The sequence below is a fragment of the Chlamydotis macqueenii genome, chromosome 24 (assembly GCF_036417535.1).
Source record: "Chlamydotis macqueenii isolate bChlMac1 chromosome 24, bChlMac1.mat, whole genome shotgun sequence".
In the NCBI taxonomy this organism is placed as follows: Eukaryota; Metazoa; Chordata; class Aves; order Otidiformes; family Otididae; genus Chlamydotis; species Chlamydotis macqueenii.
The window spans coordinates 6,559,206-6,578,238 of NC_141579.1; the positions used below are offsets into that span (position 1 = coordinate 6,559,206).

The 19,033-nt window shown below is 55.3% G+C and overlaps 1 protein-coding gene across 9 annotated transcripts in view; it reads left to right on the plus strand.

Annotated features, from left to right (window-relative positions):
- The window catches only part of SIK3 (SIK family kinase 3), a 72,167-nt gene that overhangs the window by 36,343 nt on the left and 16,791 nt on the right, over positions 1–19,033 (plus strand). For 3 of the 9 annotated variants that reach the window (XM_086766128.1, XM_086766136.1, XM_086766134.1), the window contains exons 3-14: positions 2,844–2,907; positions 7,793–7,954; positions 13,193–13,317; positions 13,937–14,060; positions 14,836–14,954; positions 15,333–15,443; positions 15,607–15,750; positions 16,338–16,418; positions 16,521–16,630; positions 17,444–17,597; positions 17,767–17,922; positions 18,444–18,514. In XM_086766128.1, coding sequence (XP_086622254.1) covers positions 2,844–2,907; positions 7,793–7,954; positions 13,193–13,317; positions 13,937–14,060; positions 14,836–14,954; positions 15,333–15,443; positions 15,607–15,750; positions 16,338–16,418; positions 16,521–16,630; positions 17,444–17,597; positions 17,767–17,922; positions 18,444–18,514 — 1,421 coding nt within the window. Of the gene's footprint in view, positions 1–966; positions 1,056–2,540; positions 2,561–2,843; positions 2,908–7,792; positions 7,955–13,192; positions 13,318–13,936; positions 14,061–14,835; positions 14,955–15,332; positions 15,444–15,606; positions 15,751–16,337; positions 16,419–16,520; positions 16,631–17,443; positions 17,598–17,766; positions 17,923–18,443; positions 18,515–19,033 lie in introns of those variants that run through there. The other 6 variants (XM_086766129.1, XM_086766135.1, XM_086766130.1 and 3 more) reach the window with 5 other exon arrangements.

Sequence of the window (19,033 nt, forward strand, 5' to 3'; positions counted from 1 at the left end):
CTTATCCTGGGTGAAATACTGGACGAGTCCTTTGAGTTCTCAAGGTCTGGGCGTGCTGTGATGAGAGGGGCTGGTGCAGGGGTGAATGTGGCTAACCCTTCTCTTTTCTGGGAGATCGCGCTTCCGCTGGGGGCTGGCCTCTTGCCATTTCTTTATGGCTATTGTGTGCTTTGCAGTTTCCCAGTTGAAACCGGATGTGGGCTCCCCTTCTCAACCGAAGGGAGAGAGTAAGTCCCCTCCGCGAGCAGGGCTGCGAGCACGCAGCTCCCGTGCCGCCCTCCGCCTGCCCAGCTGCCCTGTGGCCCTGAGGACTTGCTCATCTGCTCGGCGCTTTCCTGGAAGGTCATGGACGGCAGCGGCAGAGCCGCTTTTCAGCATTGTTTGCAGACCTTTTTCTCCAGCCTGGTTGGCATTTTTGGCCTGCAAACAAAACCGGCAGAGACAGGATCCACCTGCGTCGCCTTTTGCACGCGGATTCGGCGGTGCCATCCGACGGCACGGGCAAGTAGAACAGCAAGGAAGCTGTGAGAGGGCAGAGGCGAGCAGGGAGCAGAGGAGTAGAGGAGAGCAGCCCCTTGGTGAAGCGCTAAATGCTGGTGTGGAAGCCGTTGGACAGATGAAAGGCTCCCTCCCTGGGCCTTTCTGGTACCAGGGCAGAGAAAGGGCTGTCCGGGGCCCTTCGTCCTGGGGAAGTGTTTGGCGCAAGAGCCTGGTTAGGATGGGCCAGCCCCTCTTTGTGGCTGCCTGCCGCGGGTGGTGGGCGTGGAAACGCGGGGGAAACGTCCCGAGGTTATCTCCTTCGGCAGTGTAGTGTCAGTGCGAGCGTTTTATGGGAGAAGCTGTGGGATTCTCAGTAGAAGTTCCCGTTCCCTGGAACCAGCTCTTATCGGTTTCAGCCCAGTCTGCTCCCGTCTGGGCCTGATGGGTCTGGGTGATAATCTGAGCTCCAAGGAGTTAAAAGTGCGTAGAAGTGAGGGAGGTCAATGTTTAGTTTAGCCGTTTTGGCCAAGCCTGGGATGCTTACCAGAGACACTGGGGAACTGCGCATTTTGAAGGTACTTAGGGAACACTTCTCTGCAAAGTGACTCCTTAAAGCTTTTTTTTTTTTTTTTGAGGCAAAAACCTCTTTTTCAACCTGTTTTGTTCCGTCTAAAGTTTTGTATGTGATACTGAACTGGTGAGCTTGTGGCTCAGCTCTGCTCAGGTGAGGAAGGGGTACCGGCTGCAGGGCATGTTTCATCTGGTGCTTCTCATGGCATTTATTTCTGGATGAAAACTGCTGAAACCCGGAGCTGGGAATTCAGAGCCTTTCACAGCGTTTCATCAGGAATCTGAGCCGAAAAATCCCGTTTCCTTGAGCTTCTAAAACTGAAGAGAGTGTGTAAGTGAAAAAGGAGGAAGTGTCTGTGGTGACAGTGGTCTAATAGAAGAGATTCTGTCTGGAAACAGAGATGTGCTTTAAAATATCTGAGAGTTTTCTGGACACGAAGTGTCACCATCAGGTGGCAGCTGCGTGTCTTGCCCTGTGACACGTGAGCAGAACCGAGGTTCGTCTCTCTTACGCTCCGGTTGTGACGTTCAGAGAATAGCAATCCAGCTGATGCAGCACTGCTGCTCTAGGCCAGGCGTGTGTTTTTTAAAATACGACGTTTACGTCTTCGAGTCCTGATTCTGAGTAAGAACAGCAGCGATGGGCTCCGAGCGCCCAGCTGCTCTGATGGGACAACAGTCCATCTCCCGGCAAAAGGTGAACTTTCCCTTGACTTTGAAACAGAAAAACCAAAACAAAAACCAAAATCCAGCTGTTCCCAGGCCTTTTCTGAACTCCCTGAGTATTGAAACTGACCTGTCGTGGAACGCGTTGTGCTTTTCCATTGACGAGGCTGGGAAGCCTAATAAATAACTAGCACCAAGTTTTGGGAACCACCCCAGGTGAGCACTCGCCGCAAGGTCCCAGCGCAGCCCTGGGAGCCGCCTTTGCCACATCTACAGGCAGGAGGGCAGCGTGTGCTGCTTTTCGTATGCTCCATGCGACCGTACCTCGTCGCCCGCTGGCTGGTGAGCATTCAAAATGTAGATGAGGTCTTCAGCACACAGTGCCTTGGCCCGTGCTTTGCTCCTCTGCAGCCCTAGAGGTTGTTTGGGACTCTGAGGTCACTTTGGAGCAAAGTTTCACTGAGGGTGACAGGAGCACGCTCAGAAATCCGTCCCGTGCTTCCCAGAGCCCCGCGCCGAGCGTGGCATCGCTCCGTCAGCCCCTTGCCGCCTTTGTCTGCGGGGCGCCTGGCCCTTTACAGAAACGCCATCCAATAAATCGCTGGCCTTGGCGTGTTGGACTCCCGCTGCTCCCAAATCCTACGACTCTCTTCAAAATGGGCGTTAGAAACGGAGCGTTACCCGGCTGGAACGGGCAGGCTCCCTGAAGCAAAGCCTGCGCTCTGGTTTGTTGCTGGTGGGTCCTGACTCACTGGGACGTCACGGGTCGATTCGGGGAATTTTCCCCCTTCGGCAAAATCGCGTTGGGTTGTTTTCGTGCCTGCAAGACTGATTAATTAGAAAGGTGAACTGGTTTGGTTGCTGGAACGAGAGGAGGCCGGGGAGCAAACGCTAAAGGGAGGGGAGGAAGGCGCAGGTGAAGCGTTGTGTTTAAAACGTGGTGCTTGATTCTTTCCTCGGTTCCTCTCCGTTCCTTTGCGTGCCTCTCTAGGCACGGGAAGGTGCTGGTTTGGGTTTGGTGGAAGCGGTTACATCCGTTATACCAGGCATAAAAATTTGGGGTTAGTTAAGTCTCTCTTTGCAGACGGCAGTCTGCTGACGTGTCACTTTTCTGTCCTTGTGTGCAGGTAATGGAGACGGAGAGGATGATTTATCTGGTGACGGAGTATGCCAGTGGCGGGGAGATATTTGGTGAGTACACTTACTGCGTTCTTTAATCAGACAATGCGCTTGGGCTGCTACCCTGAACCGAGAATAGCTGCCAGGCTCTCTTGTTTCAGCGGAGAGATGCCCTTCAGCCTGAGTCCTTCCCTTGACAAGGGGAGTAGAGAAATCAATGATACCAGCTTGGTGGAGAAATAACTTCCGTAACCTCTGGCTCTTCAGCTTTCTTTGACAGGTGGTGCCGCTCCTCTCTTTGGCTGACTTTTGGGATTGAAGATGTTGGACGTAGTTATCCCGTTGCGTTTTAAAGCGTTGCTGAACGCTTTGCTTCCCAGCACGTTTCACGAGACTTGTTGACAGCAGCGGAAACGCTGGTGTTTGTTGGTAGCTTTCAAAGAAACAGGCGGTCCTGCGGTCGTGCAGTATTTTGTTCTCAAAACCCTGCGTTTTCTTATCTTTTTGGTACCTGATGTTATCTCAGCGTGCGTTAGTTACATCCATTTCAAACTCCATTGTCTGCTAACAATGTTTTGGCTGAGCTTTCTTGACCACAGGAGCAATTCTTCTTCAAGGCAGAAAAGCAGCTGTGCAGCACAATGGCAGGGCCTGTTGGCTGATTTATTAATTTGTTTGTTTTATTGCCGTGGCCGATAAGAAAGCCTGTAGAAATAAAATTCACTTACACGCTGGAACTGGTGCCAGGTGACAGAGTTTGGCAGGTTGTTCTTTCCTGGCTCAGCCAACGCGAGCCTCCCAAAAGGGGCAAAATCCTTCCTGCTGGCAGCGCGCTGGCTCACATCTGCGTGCAGGCAGCGTCCTTGTGAGGACAGCCGCGTACGGCCCGTCGGCTACGTTGAAGCGCTCTTCTCTTTGTCCTGTTAAGTCATCGCAGAAGATTCGCTTCTGATGTCAGGGTCTCTCACTCCGCTGGAGCTGAGGCTGAGTTGCAATAAAAGAGGAAGCTCTTAGTGAAGCATGAGGAGCCCCAAATTAAGGCAAGTAAAAACGCTGGTTTCCAGTGACTATCATCTGACACCAGTTCCTCAGCACCTTCGTAGGCGGTTGCCGTGCCTTCTGAACGTTGTCCGCGTCCTTTGGATTTCTTCTCTGAGGTGAAAGAAGCGGCACATAGTGACTGATGTTTGGAAAGCACGTGTGCCTGGGGAAAACCTGCCTTTGTCCAGGTGGGTCTTCCAGTTGTCCAACGCGAATCGTGGTGCCAGACGTGCGACAGCTCGGGAGGCCCGTGAAACTCCCCCCGCCTCGTGCATCAGGCTGTCGTTGCGGCACAGCGGCTTGCGTGCGTACTACAGCTCGCTCGTGCGTGGATCACCGCAGAAAAGCATAAATCACGTTTTCCTTTTTCTCCCTCTTCTGCGGAATTTGGCAGAGACGGGCTCGTCTTTTTTTAAATCCCAAACTATGTGCAAGCTCGTACACAAACTTGGAATGGATTCTCTTGGTTACAGAAATAGCCTCCTACATGAGTCGAAGGGAAAATCTAATTGCTTTCTGAAATCTTGTGTGCTGGAGTAAACGCAGCTCATTAGCGTGGCTGATTTCCCTTACGCTGCCCAGCGCTTTGCCCTCGCGGATAGCTGGGAGCAGCCGGCTCTGTAATAGCCGGGGGTTTTTCCAGCCCGAAGCCAGGAGGCTGTGTCCCCGCTAGCCTGGTTTGGGCGTTTTTGGGCGCTGCGCAAGGTTCCGCGCGCCCTCAGCGCTGGGGCAGAGAGTGGGAAACTAAAGCCTCAGCTTTTTGTGATCAGAGTTTCCTGAGGAGCCATTAAGACTTTGTTCTAACAGCGGAAGCAATTTACGGGGAGGAAGTAGCAACCCGTTTTGGAAAGGGTTCCCTACAGTCGTTAGCATCTCCCGTACCGCAGAATCTCACGTGTCCCTGCCGTTGAGAGAAAGTACCGCGGCCCAGGTTTTGGTGCGAAAGCGTGGCGCGGAGCTGCACACGGGGCGTGGGGGAGGCTGACGGCCGTGCCTTTCTGGGTGCCAAACGCGAGGCGCGAGCGTTTTGTATGACCCGCAAGAGAGCACCGTGCTCTTGTGAACGGCAGCTTCTCCTTAGAAGCAAATCTGCGCTGTTTCCCTGAGCTGTAAATATTACACAGGCAGTAGTAGAGGGTGGGATTTTTAGCTGAAAGAACGGTGGTTGCTCTAAACGGCCCTGGTTTTAGTCGGTCAGCGTCGGATGCCCGCCTGTCCTGTCCCTCACTGGTCTGAGCTCCGCAGGCCTTGCTGGGTGAGCACCTAGGAGAGCTTCATGGCCTGTTTATCTGCGTTTCCAGTAAAAGGGCTGAGGGCTCCTTCAGCGGCCACGCTGTGCCGTAAGCGTCTTTGATTCATCCCTTACTGGAAAGGGCTTGATAACTCACTTTGTTTGCATAGCGGTGCGCGGGGATCCGGGAGAAGGCTTGCCTTCGCTGCGAGCTTCAGCAGCAAAATGTAAATTGTTATTTTTGTCCCTGCGCGTGTTTTGCGTGTGGCTGGGCTGCCGGTTTGACGTTACGAGGAAAGGAATGTCTCCTGTTCAGCACAGGGTGCTCTTTGTTCCGGGTCCCTCCAGCGGCCTTTTCCTGAGGTCAGGCAGAGCGTAGCCTGAAAGCCTGTTTGGATCCCAGCTGTTTGCTGTGAGTCTGTAAATCACCCGCAGCCCTCATTGACAAGAGTGCGAGTGCTTGCTTGATTAACAAAAGTTCTCAGAAAACTTGACAGAGTTGTCGTCTGGTTAACGCGGTTAGCACCTCTGCTGTCTCTGCCCTGCCTCCCATCTCCTGCTCTTGTTCTTCGCCTCCCGAGCGCGGGCGGACGGACGCGTCCAACAGCCGGGTACCACCCTCTGGAAGGTCAGGCTGCTGCTGAGATCACAGGGGCTCCAAATGTCCTGAGGATGTGACTTCACGCGCCACGCGAAGGAGACGTGAAACTGAAGCAGCGTTTGCTTTCCGGACAGAACGCGACGTAAAAGCACGAGGAGGCTGTCCGGAGGCAAAAGGTGGAAGCTTGTGCATCGATCGTACCTCTTAACCGGAAGCTGCTTGTTCCTCGGTGTGGGTTTTTAGTGCAGAGAGCAGCGTCAGGTGCTTCGTGCAAGTACAGAGAGCAGCGACCGGTGTCTTCAAGGTTGTGAAATGAAATCCTGCATTCCTTGCTCTGGAAAAGACTCAAAGGAGGAACGCCGCACGCCTCTTCAGGTCCCGAGGAGCGCGCGGACGCGCGTGCGACTCGGCGGCGAGTCGGCGCCTCTGGACCCGGTGCAGCTGAGCTTGGCGTGCTGGCTCCCAGCTGGGCGGTCGGTCATCGCCGTAACCTCCCTTGCAGGAGAGGTTTGTGCAGACGAAGCCTGCAACGGTTAATTTTGGCATGCAGTTGCCCTTGGTGGTATGTGGAGTATTCTGTAGCTTCATTGTTTCTGTCCTTCCTCTGGAGCCTGTGCAGAAATGTCAGCGGTCTCCGGGTGCCGTGCCTACGTGCGGAGCTTGGGGACCGCCCTCCGCTCGCATTTCTTCACGAAAAGTGAAATTTCGCGTCTGACCTAAAAAAGACTCTTTCTGCAGCCTAAGCAGGACTGACTAATGAGAGGGGCGGCCAAGTTTTCTGCGTGAGCGGGCGTCTGGCAGGGCAGCCGCGGAGAGCGAGGCTCTGCAGGGTGCGCGGGACCAAACAGCGTGCGTCACCGTCCCTGCGGGGCAGAGGTGAGCCCAGTTTGGGCAAAATATACTGGGAGAGCCTTGTAGGAATGCACCTGCTGCCGTGGCTGGGTCTGGTGTCCTACCTGCAGGAGAACCTCTACAATATTTCCAGGAAAGCTGAGAGATCGGCGCCTCGCACTTTGTTTAAGAGCGCTTGAGGCGGTAAATTTTGCTTTTCCTAGCAAGTCAGTCGAGGGTCATGTTGGACCTGGTGGTGGATTCCTTCCCCAGCCCCGGGTCAGAGTTGCCCGTGGAGTAAGTTTATCCGGTGAATAAAACGGAATTGACACGTTCTCTGCAGAACAGCCCCGCTCTGTTGCACAACGGGGTAGTCAGCGGTAGAGGAGGGGGTTGCTGCGCAGTCAGAAGCCAGCAGAGCTGCTCTGATGGATCTTGGTAATTAGTGTTTACTGCACGTCGATTATGTCGCAGGTATTTTAATTAACGGGTGACTGGGAAAAATACAGCCACCTGATGAGAAGCCTTCAGAAGCGATTTATTTTTATTATTTTGGAGAACAGATTTCTCCGTCGAGCCCTCCAGCTTACCGGCGTTGGCAGAGTGGAACGAGCCACTCCAGCCTGGCTTTGGCCAGAGGTCTCTGGCGGTCGGCGCGACGGCCCAGCTGGGAGGTAGCAGCCCCCTGAACTGGGCGAGGAGATGAGCCCCGGGGGTCTTCTCCCGTCCGTGTGTGCGGCGCTGCCTTCCCAGCTGGCTGGCAGTGGATGCTGCCTTTGAGTGAGAGTGTAGCTTTTCAACACAATATTTCAGAGTGATCGGGTTTCCGTAGCAGAGGCAGGCTCCGTTTTCGTAACGAAGTGCCTTGTTGACTGTTTCGGTAGGTTTTTGCACCAAAACAGTAGCGAGTACCCAGAGGCTGGCTCACACACGTTCGGAAGTGTGCGCGACGACTTTCTGCTGCCGCGTTGCCGAAGTGAAAACGTTCCCGAACCTGTGCTTTGGTCTGGAGTTGCGGCGTTGGCGAGGGGAGCTGTGTGCTCTGGGGGTGTTCGGAACGGCTCCGGGCCCAGGCGTTCCTTGGGGCGCAGCCGGGGCGAGGAGAGCGGGGTCAGAGGCCGGCAAACACGCAGGCGCCCGCGTCGTTCCCCGTCTCCGCGTTGCGCGTCGTTTGCCGCCAGCGTGCGAGAAGCCCCTGCCAGGGTTGCCCTGCTTTGTGAATAACGACGCTGTTCTTCGCTTGGTCCCTGCAGATCACTTGGTGGCCCACGGACGCATGGCGGAGAAGGAAGCCCGGAGAAAGTTCAAGCAAATAGTGGCTGCTGTCAACTTCTGTCACTGTCGGAATATAGTCCACAGAGATCTGAAGGCTGAGAATCTGCTTCTGGATGCGAACCTTAACATCAAAATAGCAGGTGAGCCAAGGCTGGCGGGGCGGGAGGAAGGCAGCTGCCTGCAGGAGTTCATGAACGTAGGCATTGCCTGCTTCCAGCTATTCAGAGAGAAGGAAGCGCAGTGCGGCTAAAGGAAGCTTTGGATTTCGGTGTGGCCTGCTGCCCGGAGCTGAGACTGCCAGGTCGCAGCCGGGAGATTTATATCTCCCTTCAAGTAGCGCAAAATAAAAGGAGGAGGGGGGAAAAAAAAAAGCAGGTCTGGCTCGGAAGGCAGATACGCGGCTGTAGGTACTGCAGTGTTCCGGTGCACGGGGTAATGGGCAAGGCTGCTGTTGCAAAATGGAGCTTGTTCTGCGTGCCGCTGCCTCTTCAGGACTTCTCCCGAGCAGGGCAGACTAGGTGAGCGGGAAAGAACGGAAGTGAAGGGGACAGGGCTTATGGTAGAGCGGTGAAGGGGAAACAGCACTGCTGGAGTCGCTTCACCGTGCCGTCTGCCGGCGCGCGAGAGCAGCCCCAGAGCTTGGGGAGTTTTATTCGTTGCAGGGAGAGAAGCGGAGTTACTAAATAAACTGGCCCTTGCCGTGCCCAGTATCCTGCCGGGCGGTGGTGGTTTTTGCTCACGACTGCCCTTGCAGAGAGACCCAGCGCAGGCCGGCCTGTCTGTGATCCTCCTGTACGTGAGGCGAGCCTTGGCGGCTGGGCTCTGTGCGCCGGCTGGGCTCGACTGCGTTGAGCTTTGTGGCGCTGCGTAGCCACCGACGCAGACACGAGGATTTCGTGCCGCCGTGTCGTCTAGTTTCATGGGCTTTTGAACTGGGAGGCTTGTAGTAAAATGATCAGCACGTTCTTAGGTTTCTCTCATCCTCGCTTTGTGAGGAGCACACGGGGAAGGAACGGAAAGGGGTGAAGGACTTTGGGAGCTTCCTCTGGGCACTCTCTAGTCAAAGCCCGGCTTCGGCGCGAGGACGCTGGCCTGTCCCGGCAGCAGCAGGTCAGTAAGGGACGCGTCGCTGATGAAGCGTGAGCGGTTCTTAGCGCTTCCTACGTCCTGAGCGAATCTGTGCTGCCTTGTGCCGTACGGCGTCTCCTGGCCAGCTGAGGCTTCCCAGGACTGCGCTGTGTGCGGTCGCGGAGGCAAACAGGGGAAAACGGCTTGGATTTCCCAGTCAGCCTCGATTCCTCCAGCTGGGTGGGAGGGTCTAAGCTGTGTGTAGGGGGAGAGGGTGCCTAGCAAACAGGAAGAAAAAAGTTCAGAACTGACCCCGGTAGAAGCTGCAACAGGGCTGCATTTGCTACAGAAGTGTCCGTATGAGCATGCTGACAGGCTCTGTGAGTGTCTGAAAACTGTGGAAACTTTTTTTTTTTTAAAATCTAAGGGAGTTGGAAACTATTTTTCTTCCAAATCTCCGCTCCCAGAATGGACTGCAGAAGACAGTTCCCACCCGAGTGGTGGCAGTGTTTTGCTTGGCAGGGAGATGCAGCAGTGATTTGAAAAGTAGCCTGGAAAAGCTGATTTATGGGGTAGGATTTTCCAAGCATTAAGTTTTGTCCCTACAACTCATCAGTTACAACTTGACACCGGTTCTTCCATTGTTTCAAGAGCAAAAAAAGAAGCGATAGCAGCTGATCCCCCTCACGCCAGAGCTCCCCGAGTACCTGCCGCGGAAACGCGCAAAGCCCTGGTACGCAGCGGGGAGGAGTAGCGGAACCTCCGCTGCCAGACCCGCTCGCTGCGTCTGACTCGAACCTCCGTGGTGACGCGTTTACCGGTCAGCTGGCGGAGGCTACGGAGGCGTCTCGGGCGTCTTCCGAAGGCTCTGCTCGGGAGGTCCGCTCCTTTTATCTGCCTGGTAGCCTGAAGGCTGGAGCGGGCCAGCGTGGCGTATCAGACACGGGCCGCGTCTGGGACCCCAGCTGGGCGGCTCGTTCGGTGCTCGCCTGCGGTAACGTGTGTCATCTCAGCGCTTTCTGGAGTTTTTCTGGAGCTGGTGCCTAGCGAGGCAGCGCAGCCACCTCGGAGCGGGTGCGCGCTGCTGCTCTCGCGCGGTGGTGGCTACCAGTGTGCCTTTTGGGTTTGGGTTTTTTGGACTGATGGCAACCATACTGTTTTTCCGTAAACAGCGCGATGCAAAGGCTGTACTCTCAGTTTTCCCATGGAGGCTTTTCTCCAGCGTACCTTCTCAGAGGCTGAGTCAGTAGCTTCTGGCACTGTGCTCACTTGTGCTCCCAGGCGAGAGTTCAGCCAGGAGCTGAGATGGTTGCTAAACTCCCGGGCCGTGCTGGGGCACGGTTTCCGAGAGCGCTCCCACCCGTGCCTTGCTTTGTGCTCGTTTGCAGGAGCCCGCTCGCTCTTCCGCCCTCTGAGGATGAAGGTCCCCGCTGCGCGGATAGAAAAGGCGGCTCCCGCGGGCTCTGCTCGGGGGAAACGGGGGGACTGGGCCCACATTTTTCCTGTATCACGTCATGGAGACTTTTACCTCGCTCTTTGTAAACCTCGCCCTTTTCCCTCTGCGTCTGTTTGTGCCCCGAGACCCGCTTTCTCCCTGGGGACTGGGATTTATGTGTCTCCTTGGACTGGGGTGACTTGTCATCGTTTTGGAGCAAGTTTATTTAAGCTGTATTTGGTTTTTTGGTGGGTTTAGATTTTGTTGGATTGTTTGTTGCTTTAGGGTTTCCAAATCCTCCCCCTTAATGTTTTTGGGGGCTTTAAAAGCTGCTGTTTTCACCAGGCTCAGCCTCGTTCACGCGGCGCAGGTGGGACTGGGAGCCATTTCCAGCCTTGGAGCAGCGCGTCGTGCGAGGCGGAGCCGCCTGGCTCCAGCTCCCACAGAGACCCGCGGCGTGACTCGCCTGGAGCCCAGAAAGCACTGGGTAGAGCGGCGGCTCTCCGCGGGGAGAGGGCTCTCATCCTGAAATGCGGGGCAGCCGCGGGGTGGCCGCTGGAGCCCCAGGACCTGCCGGCTGAACACCGACCTGCTCGTGGCGTCTCTGCCCTCCCTGCCCGGTTTTGGAAGGACAGCCTCTGCGGGGTTGCGCTCCACTGTCCAAAAGAGGTGTGAACCCCTGGGCTAATTTCACCCCGGTGTGGAAGAGGGGTAGAGTTTCAAAGGCAGCCAATCTCCAGCAGCTCTAGGAAGCGGAGAAGGTTGCGGGAGGCAGCTGTTACGTGTCTGTTCCCCGGCAGCGGCGGCCGCCAGCTGGCACGGCCCTTCTCCCCTCGCTGCAGAACGCGCTGCCACTCGCTTGCCGCGCTGCCGTCGAACGGGGCTCATCGGTGCGCTGGGGTGAGCGGGTCCATGCAGCAGCACGGGGCACCTCGTTCCGCTGTCCCATGCGGAGCTGGAGCTGGAGCTGGGCTGCACCGGGCGATACTCACCACGTTGACAATACAGCTGGTTTTAAAAATACTGGAAAGCCCACTCGAGTACGTACAAACATAGAGAAAAGGAACTAAACCACAATGATTTGCTCAAGATCTGTGAAGTACCAAAATTCCAGCACGTTCTTGCAGTGTCGGAAGGAGTTTACATCTAAACTTGGCTGCAAATGCTGTGTTGTGAAGAGCTGGAAATACGTTTGGTGCTTTTATTTGTAGCTGTAATTGAGACACTTGTTACACATCCTCCTTTAGAAGTGAGACAGAACAGCGCGAAAGCCCGCAGAGGTGGGGAAGACAGTTGTGCAGCTGCGTACCGTTTCCCTGAAACACTCCTCCAAAGGCTGACCGCTCCTGTGTTTTGGAAGCATAGCTGACTTCATTTCCAACAGTAAAACCCAGAGGGAGTTTAACTGCCTTGTCTCGACACCGCGATGCTTTTCCAGAGCATTTTCCCTCTCTGTGCTCCGCTTTGAGGTAGGGTTTGAGCAGCGTTGTCTGTACGCCAGGTATTTCCGCAGGAGCGCACCACACTGAGCGTTCTTCACAAGCGTAACCGTCTCCGCAGCGAGGAGATGGGAAGCGGGAAAGCTGGCTGCATCCTCCTGGAGCTGAGCTGCGCCGAGCCGTGCTGGGTGGCCGCCGAGTTCTGCAGAAACGGTTAGGAGGAGGAGAGGGAGTCACCTGAAATTAGGTTGTGGAAAATCCTTGTGATGGCAAGCAGGAGCACGGGCTCACCAGTTAGTGCCTTGTCTGCGGAGCGCCAGTGAGGTTTTCTCTGCCTCCGGCGCGGAGGTGTTGGCCCTCGCGGGTGGCTCGCTCTTGGAAGCTGGTGTGAAGCTCTGGGCGCTGCTGTGAAGGGGTTTTGTCCACAAAAACCTGCAGCTACTTCCCCTTCAGCAGGCTCGTACTGAACGTGTTAGGGCAGAGCTGCAGCCCTGTGTGATTTAGGAACACAAACCGTTCTGGGTGGCTAAAGCGTGCACGCTGAAGTCCTTATCTTTCAAAGCGTGGGTAGAAGACTCTAGGGAGAGACAAGCAGATAAAAACAAAGATGAATTTTCAAGGTGAATGTAGATTTATTTCGAGAAGTAGGAAAAAAAGCTTTTGTGCTGTGGCATCTCCAATATTCTTTATTTGTACCCACATGTTGAAATACACGTTGTCAGTCAAGTTCTCCTTGCACGACGTCGGGCTCTTGTGTTTCACTGAGGTGGGCGCTCAGCTGTGCGTTATCCCAGGTACGCTGCAGTTCCGACCCGTGACAGAGTCCGAATTCATCTTGAGCTCTTTGAGAGATTTTGGCTTTGGAGCTGCGCTGTGCGTTTTTGCCACGATGCTTTTTGGTTCCCTCAGTTAGAATTTGCGAACGGAGTATTCCTGGCCCTCCTTGGCTTTTGTTCGATTGAGGCCAAAAGAAAGACGTGATTAATGAGGGTTCCTTCTTTTCCTGAGAGAAAGCTCACCTCTCCTGAGCCCAGGCTCCAGTTTCTTTGCTCTCGTCCCCGCGCGAGCCCCGGCTGCGTGCCGGGGGTGGCGGGTTAACGAGCAGCGAATGCCGTTAGTGCCCCCGTAAGCTGATGGTCGAGCGCTCACGAGGTTAAGACCTTTCTTTTATTTGTTATTTGCTGCTGGTGGATGATGTGACTTGGTTTGTAGAGCTGCCCGCCGTAACCAAAGTTTCCAGCTCGTGTAGTGCTTTTTGGAAAATAAGAATTCCCTGTGCTTTTCCCTTTGTCTGCCTTCTGTCTCTGCTAGCAGCTCCCTGGGCATCAGTTACGAGGCTGTGCGTGGCTTTACTGGACACAGCAAATTACTTCAATATCATGTGTTTCGGACTGCTGGCGTGGATCGTGTCCCTCTCATTTTCTTTGTTCTTTCAGATTTTGGGTTCAGTAACATCTTCACACCTGGTCAGCTGCTCAAAACCTGGTGCGGGAGCCCTCCCTACGCTGCTCCCGAGCTCTTCGAAGGGAAGGAGTACGATGGGCCAAAGGTGGACATCTGGGTATGCGATGAACCTCTTTCTCTCTTACCTTGGTCTCCTTGTTGCTCTGTTCGTTTGGCTTTGCTCCCTGAATACTTAGTAGACGTCTTGGAAAGAAGCCCCCGATATGCCAAACACTTTTTTTTTTTTAAATAAATGCTTTCAGAATTCTATTCTGGCTACTATGTCACATGTTTTCTTTATTGGGAGGCACGATGCCAAAAATATTAGCTGCCCAGAAATGCATTTTAATTTAGTCTCCCAAAAATATGGTTCACTTCATTGCTGTTGAGTGGCAGAGTGCTCGCTTGATCCCGCAGAGCTGGGGGAGGAACCTCCAGGTTTTGCTCTACAAGGTTTTTGCAGAGAGCACGTTAGCGCAGAGGCTTGGGATGGTCTCCTCCCTGGAATGGCTTTGCCCTGCCGACAGAGCTCCAAAGAAAGTCTCAGTCGGGCTTGGGGTTTGAAGGAGGAATTAGGCTGGCCTAGAACTGAGGTGTCAGCAAGGTCCTTTCCGATGGGATTTGCTCTTCCTTCTTCATTAGTATTTTATTCTATTTAAACGACGCCTAGCGCAATTCCCTGCAGCCTCATGGTCTCTCCCCCAACGTTGCTGATGAGGCCTTTGTTCTGAACGCAGAGTCTCGGCGTGGTGCTGTACGTGCTGGTCTGCGGCGCCCTGCCCTTCGACGGGAGCACGCTGCAGAACCTGCGAGCCAGGGTGCTCAGCGGGAAATTTCGCATTCCGTTTTTCATGTCCACAGGTAAGGGCTGCGCGCACGGCCACGCGCCTGCAGCGCTCAACCGGCGCTGGCCGCGTCTCTGCTTACGGATTCTTAAATTATAGTAGAGCCGTTGATTTATAGGCCACCGCAGCGGTATGCCGGGAAGCTGATCCGCTGCGTGGTGGTTTGTAACGTAAGCTACAATGAGCTCTGAATCTAGAATGTAGAAACCCAAATGCTCTGGTTTAAAATCTCAGCTTTCATGTACGTCACTGTGCAAACTGTAGCAAAATGTTAGCAAAGATACACTTTTTCTGAATTTGGGGAAATGTGAAAGCTAAAAGGGGAATAGTGCTTTAGGAATACCGAGGCTTTCGCTGTACCTGTTTTAGACAAGAAGCTTCTCACAGCGTTATGGCACATGAATTTCCAGCCGTGGCCCCATCAGAGATGAACATCTGTGTCCTGTTTCTGCAAAAACGCTTCTGAATGCTTTAGGAATAAGTCTTGGTTTTGAAAAGTCTGACTGTTCAGAGGACACTTCTCCCTTCAGCTCCCAAACCGCGTCCCCTGGCCAGTTGCGGCGAGGCAGGGAGGGACAGGGTGACAGCGTGCCACCTAGGGGCTCCGGCACACAGCACAGGGCCCGGGGTGGCTTCCTTCTTCCCAGCGTGGGGACATCCAGCGTCTGCAGCCAAGCGGAGCGATGTTTTTGCCGTGTATGACTTCCTGCGGAGAAGCGCGTTGCCCCGGCAGCGCCAGGCTGCCTCCCGCAGAAGCAGGAGGGTCGCCCATCCCCTCTCTTCCCTTGCAGAGTGTGAGCATCTGATCCGGCACATGCTGGTCCTGGACCCCAGCAAGCGGCTCTCCATGGAGCAGATCTGCAAGCACAAGTGGATGAAGCTTGGGGAGGCCGACGCGGAGTTTGACAGGGTGAGGAGCAGAGGCTGGTGCGCGAGCGGGGCCTGCGTGGCGCCTGCCGGGCTCCCGACGAGCTCTGGGCACGGAACACTGCGGCGTTCGTTTCGGCTGTTTGAGAGCTCTCCCTCCGGGTGCTGGTGTGCTGCCTTTCGGCTTTCTGTGTCTCCTGCTCTTGCTTTCACATCGCTCCTCATCTGCGTGTGTTTTTGTGTCTTTTCCCGTGGCGTTCAGAGCCAAAGGCACTCGATTTTTGAACTGCTGTGCCATCAGCCTCCAACGCTGAGGCCAGCTCGCCGCCGGAGCCTGGTGCGTTGGTTCTCCGGAGCGCTGTGACTCACGGGCGTGCCCGCGGGAACGCCAGCGCTGAAGCCTGTGTCTGTGCTCTTCCAGCTGATAGCGGAGTGCCAGCACCTGAAGACGGAGAGGCAGATGGAGCCGCTGAACGAGGACGTGTTGCTGGCCATGGCGGACATGGGGCTGGACAAGGAGCGCACAATTCAGGTAAGGCCGCAGCTGACGGTCGTGTCCTGCCTGTTCCCGGTGGAGATCCAACGGCCCCGTTTGTGGTTTATCACCTCTGGTAGCTGAGCAACCCCAGCACAGCACAGAGCACGTTACCTTGCGTGACAGAAGGAACTGACAGCTTTTTCCTTTTCCTTTTCAGTCCTTAAGAGCCGACGCTTACGATCACTACAGTGCAATCTACAGCCTGCTCTGCGACCGTCTGAAGAGACACAAGAACCTGCGCATTGCAGCGTCGCCAAGTATGCCACGGACCGTGACCTTCCCCACCTCTGCTAACATCCAGGTAGGTCCTGCTTGCCTGGTGTTCTTCTGGCCCTGGCAGGCCAGCCAGTCCCTTACCCGCCAAACTCACTCGCTTGTGGGTGTCCTCGTCCTGACAGGAGCGTCAAAACGTTCCTGGTCGGAGATCTTGGTGTGTATTTGGGGTGCGGTAACCCTGAGATTAGGAGCAGGTTGTCCACTGGCTGTGGGTTTAGCAGATACCCTTCAGACCAAGTCTCGTGTTGGCTCAGCAGCAGGGGGGAAGGCAACGTGAGGGTTACTGGTTGGCAGCTGGAGTTTACAGGCCAGGCCTGCTGTGCGATGCTGCTTCCCCCGTTTGTGCGGCTGACCAAGAAATGAATATTTGCTTTGAGAGAGGCCAGGTCATACGGGAAGCAGAAGAGGTGCTGACCCTGCCCGAACAGAAGGGAGGAGGGGAAGTGAGGCAACCCTTGGGAATTAAGAATAAACTCATCTTCCCTGGCTCCAGGGTGACCTCCCTGTTCCCAAGCGCTTGGGTCTGTGCGCCGGTGTTAATCCAGCAGTGTTTGTAGAGGGGGGGTAAGAGATGCGAGCTCCACGCGTTCTGATCGTGATCTCTCTGCCCAGCAGCCGGAGCAGACAGGTAATGCCATGAGCATCAACGTGCCACAGGTCCAGCTCATCAACCCTGAGAACCAGATTGTGGAGGTGAGGTACCCCCCCTTGATGACCTTTTTCCGGGCTCGCGCTGAAGCCTTTGGCTTGATCCTCATGTTGTGTTTCAACGTCTGCCGTGTTCTGCCTGCCCAGACTGACGGAACAATGAACCTGGACAGCGACGAAGGGGAAGAGCCATCACCTGAAGCTCTGGTCCGTTACCTGTCAATGAGGAGGCACACCGTTGGAGTGGCTGACCCACGGTTGGTGTCGGACTCTGCCTCCCCGGGGGAGGGTTAGGGGAACCGGACGATTTACTCCTGGCACGTGGCTTTGGTCCTTCTGAGACGTCACAGATTTATTGGTGTGCAGATGAGAGGCTGATGCCTTAAGGGGACTTCTGAGCTCTGTGGGGTGCAAGAGCTGGTACCTCTTGGACTGGCAGTGGTCTCCAGTGGCTGGGCTGGCAAGTACACTTCCCGGCGTGCGCCTGGGTCCCGGGTGGCTGCTTCGCTCCGGCCAGACCAGGTGGTGATGAGTGCACGTCTCCGTATCATAGCTGGTGTCAAACCTTTGGTTTCCTGCTGCTGCTGTGAGTGGCCTGGAGTTATTTCTGCAGACTTGACTTCTGCTGGATGGAGAAAGACATTCAAGGTGTCTCTTTAGCAAAAGTGTTCTTTTAAACGTCCTAGTCCCGTTGCACAGCTTGGTTAGTGTTTCAGCTGAGGGCGAGATGCCTTCCTCCTCCTCCTCTTCCTGATGAGCTCACTCTTAGCTATAGTGGTGTTCACTGGTGTGCAAGCCAGTTTCTCACCTAAGCTGCGCTGCGCTCGTGTCCTGGGTGAGGTTTTTGTGATGATAGCAATCGAGGTTAATGCAAAGAGCTCGTTCTGGCAAATCTGAACTTGGGAGGGGGAAAGGGACAAATGAAAACCAAAGAGTGGCTTGGCCACTCTCTGCGACCATTTGCCAGAGCAATAAGAAGCCTTTTTGTGAAGGGAAGCTGAGGGCACTGGGCCCGTGGGTGGTTCTCTTCGCATCATTGCTAATTCTCCTGTCTCTCTGTGGCTGCGCAGGACGGAAGTCATGGAAGACCTGCAGAAGCTGCTGCCTGGCTTCCCCCGCGTCACTCCCCAGGCTCCGTTCCTGCAGGTGGCCCCGAACGTGAACTTCATGCACAACGTGCTGCCCCGGCAGAACCTGCAGCCCACGGGTCAGCTGGAGTACAAGGTACCGACCGGTCACGTCAGCTCTGAGATGTTGGTGGTGCTCCTGCATCTCTCCCGAAGCCCGGAAGGCTTGTCTTCCCTGGTGCCAGTGTCCGGGTTTGTGACCCTGGGGCTTGCGTACCCCAAGGAGCCGGTACGGGGCTGGTAACTGCGCGGTCTGTGCTTCGCAGGAGCAGTCCCTGCTGCAGCCCCCCACGCTGCAGCTGCTGAACGGCATGGGCCCCCTGGGGCGGAGGGCATCGGATGGTGGGGCGAACATCCAGCTACACGCACAGCAGCTGCTGAAACGTCCCCGAGGTCCGTCTCCGCTCGTCACTATGACGCCAGTAAGTAGCAAAAGGAAGGAAGAGAATTGGTGGCGCGCTTATAAATATCTTCTCCCGCAGGCAGAGGTGCCTGCCTCCAGGCCGTAGCAGACAGGGGTGGGCTCAGCGTGTAGCGCTCTGGAAGCGCTGCCGGCAGCGTGCCCGCTTGCTTCCAAAGGTTGCCCGGTGCTGGAGAGGCGGGGTGCTCTGTCCCCTCGTGGGAGAGCTGCTGTGCTCTCCTCTAGCAGCCGAGGTGGCGTTCCTCTCTGGAGCTGACCAAGTGTTTGTCAGCTTTTTTTAACGGTTGCTTTATTCTCTTTTGCTGACCTAATAGAGTAAATGAAAACATCCATCTTGGTAGCACCAAAAGAAGCATCGACCTGGTACAGGCAGTTTTGATTAGGGAAGGAACGTCGGAAGGGGCTGTTGGCCGCGTGTCCTTGGTGCTGCAGAGGAGCTGACATAAATCCTTGGAAAGCCTGTGTGGGAAGGTCGGGTGTCCGCTCTGCTTCTGGAAGCCATGGCCTCTCTTCTCTCTGCAGGCCGTCCCAGCTGTCACGCCGGTGGACGAGGAGAGCTCCGACGGGGAGCCGGATCAGGAAGCTGTGCAGAGGTAACTCCCAGTCTGTTAACATTTACCCTTACCGCTTCCAAAAGGCTCACCCCGTGGTGTTCCACAGCTGAGTTAAAACACCAGCAACCTCATCACAGGCAACAGTGTTGATGACAGCGAAGGCTCGACGTTTCTCGGTCCTTGTGGCTGTGGATTACTGCAGGCAGTTACTCCTCGGACACTGCTGGGTGCTTAGGAAGCTGGGTTCCCCCTGAAATGGTTAGCTAACTGAGCAGTAGGTTCTCCAGAAACTCTGAAACCGCTGAATTCCTCCGCTTCGTGTGCACCAGCATGCAATCCACACTAACCTGCCAAATGAGTGCTACGTGGTTCGTCCCTCCCTGCGGAGAGACAGAGGTGGGAAGAGCTCCTCTGTGGCCTTGGGTGTCAGTGCAGCTTTTGTGTCAAGACGTGCAGTAAACATCCAACTCTGATGCCGTTAACAAAGTGAGCTTGGTGGAAATACTTCTCGTTTTAGCAGCAGACCTTAAACAGTCTGCTCCAAAACGGACAGGATTA